At 39.8% G+C, this 6000-nt stretch overlaps 1 protein-coding gene across 4 annotated transcripts in view; it reads right to left on the bottom strand.

Annotated features, from left to right (window-relative positions):
* Positions 1-683: 683 nt before the first annotated feature.
* CDK13 (cyclin dependent kinase 13) overlaps positions 684-6000 on the bottom strand; it is a 112054-nt gene continuing 106737 nt past the window's right edge. For 2 of the 4 annotated variants that reach the window (XM_059934208.1, XM_059934209.1), the window contains exons 13-14: positions 2739-3191; positions 684-2103 (exon numbers count right to left, since the gene is read on the bottom strand). In XM_059934208.1, the coding sequence (XP_059790191.1) occupies positions 1253-2103; positions 2739-3191 (1304 nt within the window). In that variant the 3' untranslated portion in view covers positions 684-1252. The remainder of the gene's footprint in view (positions 2104-2738; positions 3192-6000) is intronic. The other 2 variants (XM_059934210.1, XM_059934211.1) reach the window with 1 other exon arrangement.

The following is a 6000-nucleotide window of genomic DNA, read 5'->3' as shown; positions in this document are numbered from 1 at the left end:
TTAACGAGTAAAATGAACAGTTAACTTTGTCTTAAAATGGCAACTGTATAACTTAAAATATGGTGTTCGCCATCCCTCCCCCCATGAACTTTAACAGAATTATGCCAATTCTGTTATTAAGCCTTGCTTCTATGCTACTGCCCTCCAATTATGCATGGCAAAAGGAAACAGGAACAATGTGGCAGCCTGAAAGAAAATGGTACTCTACAATTCTCATTTAGCTATTATTTTCAACCGTTTAAATGACACAACTTTTCGGAACTTTTTCTCAGAAGTAACAAAAGGTGCTGTTGGGAGTTGGACTCCCTTTCTTTGCTCTCACTCCCCTATCAGGAGAAGGTGGTAGTGGAAGGTAACACAGCCCAAAGAAAAGGAGAAAGTGTGATAGGCAGAGGGAATGGACCTAACAGGAACGGAGCAGGCAGCCCCTAGACACTGGAGAGCTCCCTGCCTCTTCAATACAATGCATTGATTCCCTTTAGAAGACAAATGGGTGTAAAGGTTAACTACTTTCTCAGACCTTAAGCTTACCTGTTAAGGCACTTACTTACCCTCCCCACCCCACCCATATTTTTCATATAAAACCCACTATTTCATTTGAATGCATTTTGCTAGGCTATGATAATCTGCAAAATAAAACAAAAATAACGTTGACCATTTTTTTTTTTTATAAAACTGTTGCATCAAGAGAAAGGTTGTGTTTTATTTTCTGAAATGAGCACAAAGTACACCTTTCACAATAACACTGAAAGCAGGTGCAAAGACTGACAGTGACCTTTGACTAAAGGTAGCTTTGTAAAAAGAAAAATACCAAATAAATCAGTGCCCTTTCTGATTGTTGTAAAACTGGAGGGGGGAGGGGTTGGTTGTTTGTTACATAAAAGTTGGTCCAAACTTACAAAAAAGCACAAATGTGCATAGTTCAGAAGATCTGCAAGAGGGCCATAAAAGACTTTTATGTCCCTAAGATTAGCATCCACTTAAAACTGCAAGAATACAAAATAAAATTGTTAACTAGAATTTGTGAAGATGTACAATCAATAGATCTAGTTTTTTAGAACAGCATGAATTTAAGCAAAGGTGTTTTTTTTGTCTTTTTTTTTTTTAAACTATTGTATGCAAGACCCTTTTCCACATAAAAATAAAGCTGTTGTTGAATTAATATTATTCAAGTCTCTTGGATCGCTGCCTTAAACTGCAGCTAGAAAAGTCTTTCCAGATAAAAACGATGTGCCTGAGGAAAAACAGATACTCAGTATGGTAACCCTCTGCCTCGACCTCTGCCAGTTGATGTGCTAATGTGTCCCCTGTATCCTTGTGAATACCCAGGTCCTTGGGCAGGAGAAGTCCAGGTCTGTCCATGCATGAGGCCAGGGCCACCTGGGTTTTCCTGTAAGTTACCACCATAGTTATAGTTGTGCATCTTTGCTGGCAAAGGATGAGTACTCTCTGGCCCTGTGGAAGGGTCACTGCTGTTTGCCAGGACTGCAATGGGGCCATGGCTATATTCAAATCTATGGTCCTTGTCTCCACTAAACAACATGGGACCTGTATTGAGGTAAATGTCTCCATATCCAGCTACTGAACTGGGAAATGACTCGGAAAAGGCAGAAGGCTGAGGTGGGCCACCAGAATGAGATGAAGTAGTACTGTAGTTATCCAAGGGCTGAATATCTGAGTTTCCAATGAAGCTACGTCGTTCCAGTGGTGGAGCAGAGGCGCCTCCGAGACCATCACTGCTAACGTAAGGAGCAGAAGAGAAAGAAGAGGACCCAAAGTTGTCCTTGTAGTCTGAAGGGGGGACGTAAGTGTCTCCTGCTTGGTAGTCAATACCACCTTCTCTTTTGGGATCATCCTGGGGCTGATGCTGAGCAAGGAGCTGTAACAGGGCTGCTTTCACTCCGGCATGAGGGTCAGTTAACGAAGAACTAGTGGTGGGTACGTGCTGGTTTTCTGTCCGATAATCTAGATCTTCTTCAGTGACTGGTGGTGGTTCAGGTGGTTCAGGAGGTCGCTGATCAGGAGGCAGAATACGAGGCCGATCTGGTTCTGGCGTGAGCTCCAATATCCTCAAGTCTTGGTGCTGGATGAGGTCATCTTGCCCTAAGTGAAACAAGGCAAAAAAAGAGAGTCAAAAGTTACCATGGAAAACAAAAACTTCAAAATAGTTAATGTTTTCTAAAGAGCATTAGAAGTTATATCTCTGGCAAACACACAGACACACACACACACAAAACAAACAAACAAAAAAACCCAACCAACCAAACAAACAAAAACAACCCAAAAGTCAAATGAAAAAGGTATATATAAGTATTAAAATATCGCCTGCTACCATTTGAGTCTATGGTGACAGAAAAATTTTGTTGTATTTGACTTTTCAAAGGCATCTCACATGTACCTATTTACCGCCTGAAGAACAAAAGCTACTGTATACATAAGGTTTCTGCCTTGGTCAATCATCCTGCTGTAACTGGAGTGAAAGATTATTTCTTAACCACAGGTTCACGTGAGAAACGCTGATAGCATTCATAATGAGTTCTATCACCCACAGATAATTCGTTAAAGAATCAACTCCTAGGAGTACACAGACTAAGAAACCAACCTATAACCAGTGACCTGAGAATTTTCAGGACATCTCCTAGCAAAGCTACTAAACACTACGCATTATAGCTAATCATCAACAGCAAGGAAACGGTGTGAATGCAGCCGTGTTAGTGGTCTGCTATCTGCACACTCACCTGACACCGGAGTGCTAGGTTCCGGAGGCGGCCTGAGCTGTAAAGACGCTTCATGTCCCGATCCATTTTCCCGCTCTTCCAGTAGCACGTCTTTCTGCTTTGACTGCTGGGCCTTTATTAACTGAGTCAACAGAACCGCAAACGCACTCTGCACAGCAGCCTGGGCCGCGTCAGTCTCCACTTTAGGCTGGACGTTCTGGGAAGAAGGCTGAATTCCTCCCAGCGGTTTCGAAGACTCCTGTTGTGGTGTTGATGGATCTGTCTGTTTTTCACCTGTTGCCAAAATTCCAGCAGGAAGGTTTATTTTATTTAGCTGCTGTTGAGTCTCAGAGTTTACCTTAATGTTCAACACTGGGACAAAATCAGCCACACTAACACTTGTTTTAGATTGTAGTAGGTTTAGTAGGATTGCCAATTCACTGTGGTTTAACTGCTGTCCAGGGCCTGTTTTTACTAAAGACAAAATGTGTATTAATTAGAATTGCCATGATTCACAGCTCTCCCCACCCCACAGAATGGCTCTGTATTACCCTATTAAAATGTACATTCGTGGGACAGTGTTTGAGAAATACTGTGAAAAGGGAATCTCTTTCTAGTTCAATTTCATGTACATTTAAGATGTAACGGCACATAAATTAAAACAAAAAAGAAAAAGAACTGCAGTCCCTTTTGAATAAATTATCTTGAAGGGTAAATACTTCGAAAGGAAAACCAAGACCACCATTAGAACCCCATACTATAGACATGACCAGGAAACAGCACCTGAGAACGGGCACTGGATGATGATGAGGATGGCAACGACTACAATTTTAGGTTCCATTCTGAGCATTTTACATCCTTTATTCCTCAAAACAACCTTATAAGGCATGCTTTATTATTGGCCCCATTTTTTTACTGAAGAAACTGACATCCAGAGTGACTAAATAACTTGCTCAACAACTAGGCCCGTGAGCCACAACTACTGAGCCTGCGCGTCTGGAGCCTGTGCTCCCAACAAGAGAGGGCGCGATAGTGAGAGTCCCGCGCACCGCGATGAAGAGTGGCCCCCGCTTGCCGCAACTAGAGAAAGCCCACGCACAGAAACGAAGACCCAACATAGCAATCAATCAATCAATCAATAAAAAAAAAAAAAAGACTCCTCATTTCCTCCTCTTCCCCTTTAAAAAATAAATAAATAAAATAAAATAAAATAAAATAAAATAACTTGCTCAAGGTCACAAACTCTGTAAGTGGCAGAGTTGAGATTTGAACCCAGGTATTCTGATTCCAAAGTCTGAACTCTTTTTTTTTTTTTAATAAATTTATTTATTTTATTTTTTTATTTTTGGCTGTTTGGGGTCTTCGCTGCTGTGCATGGGCTTTCTCTAGTTGTGCGGGCTTCTCACTGCGGTGGCTTCTCTTGTTGCGGAGCATGGGCTCTAGGCGCGCAGGCTACAGTAGCTGTGGCTCGTGGGCTCTAGAGTGCAGGCTCAGTAGTTGTGGTGCACGGGCTTAGGTGCTCCACAGCATGTGGGATCTTCTCAGACCAGGGATTGAACCCTTGTCCCCTGCATTGGCAGGCGGATTCTTAACCACTGCGTCACCAGGGAAGTCCCCAGAGTCTGAACTCTTAACCACTCCCTGTACTGCTTATATAAAATAACACTTATTTTCTAAAAACCTAACCTTATCTTTGCAGTAAATTCAAACTGGGATTGTGTAGACTGTCTGATATAATGTCTTTCATTCAAACTGCTTTTTTTTTAAGTTAAGCACTCTTGGTAAATTAGGAACTCCTACAGAAGCATGCTTATCATGTACATATAAGTTGGCATTAATTCATGACCACTAAAACAGTTGTTTTTCTTTTTCTAATATTCAGTTTAGACTTGTTTAGACAGTTTAGACTCAGTTTAGACAGTTTAGATGGTTTACATACGTTCTTGTGCAAGTTTATCTGAGTCATAGGTAACAACAAGGCTCAAATGTACGTAATACCATAATATATATGCTAAGTGATAATACAGATACTGATAAGCAATTTCCATAACCACAGATGACAGACTAATAGTACTCCAAGATGAAAAAGTGATGATTAATGCTTTTTTAATATATTCTCTCTTTATATATTTTGAGATACTTTTTATTACTTCTTAACATTTTTAGAATAATTCAAAACAAACTCTTGCAAGTTCTTCTTGTGATCCGCAGGTATTAATAAGGACCCATGCTTGTCTGCTACACCCCAAGCGCCAGTTTTCCTCATTTTCCCTTTCATTTCTCTATTAACAGAGGTAGTCTCCATGTGAGCTCAGAGAAGTACACTTTAACTGTGGTGTCTCATCTACACAGAAGGGGCATTTTTATTTCATGGCACTTATTGATGATGTAGAAAATGGAGCAAAGAGGATTCATTCCTATTTCAAAAAACTAGAACCCTCCTTAATAGTGACAGTTTGAAAAGAGAAGGGAAGGAGGGAAGGAGGGAGGGAGGGATAAAATGAAATTCTAAAATTAACAGAGTTGTAAATATGCAAAGCTAAGAAACAATAACAAAATGAGCCCAGAATTCATTTTTTATCAGCTAAAATAGAGTGAAATAACTACCTCTATTCCACTAGGCTTCCTAGTGGAATAAGGACATCAGTTCCATGAAGAGAAGCAGAAATAAACACCTGGTAGTCTTATTAAGGAATATGACAACTGTTGCCTAGGACAAGTGACCACCATCCAAATTTCCTGTTACAACCATCTCAAATCCTTTTTCAGTAGTAGATGGTATATAAAACAGGTGACATAAACACAAACCAAGAAAACTTCTTGTTGCTTCTGTCTTTCTCCAAATTTTACATATTTTTACCATGAAGAGAAATAATACTGAACTTGATATAGACAGCCCTCACTTTGTACAACAAATAAATGTGTTTTCTCCTAAGCTATATATACATCAAATATTTTCATGTACAAGGGGAATTCACTATTTCAAGAAACTCTGAAGAATACTTCTGAACAACAAATAACAATTAATTTTGGTTTTTAAAGTAACATGTATTAGCACTTTAATGTAGTCTGACCAAGGTCAAGTCTAAGCTTGTAGACTACATGGGAAAGCATTAAGGTAATCTTTCTCAAGCTTTCTCAGCTAATCTACTCTATATTTATATTTAACCACCAAAAGTTCAATCTGATCCATAGATCTGTTTTAATCAACTAACTGATCAGTCAATACTTACTCATCTCTTAATAAGTGCTGGGCTATTTTTCATGTTTAATAAAACACCAC

The sequence above is a fragment of the Balaenoptera ricei genome, chromosome 9, assembly GCF_028023285.1.
Source record: "Balaenoptera ricei isolate mBalRic1 chromosome 9, mBalRic1.hap2, whole genome shotgun sequence".
Taxonomy (NCBI): domain Eukaryota; kingdom Metazoa; phylum Chordata; class Mammalia; order Artiodactyla; family Balaenopteridae; genus Balaenoptera; species Balaenoptera ricei.
This window is presented reverse-complemented; position numbering and strand designations above follow the sequence as displayed.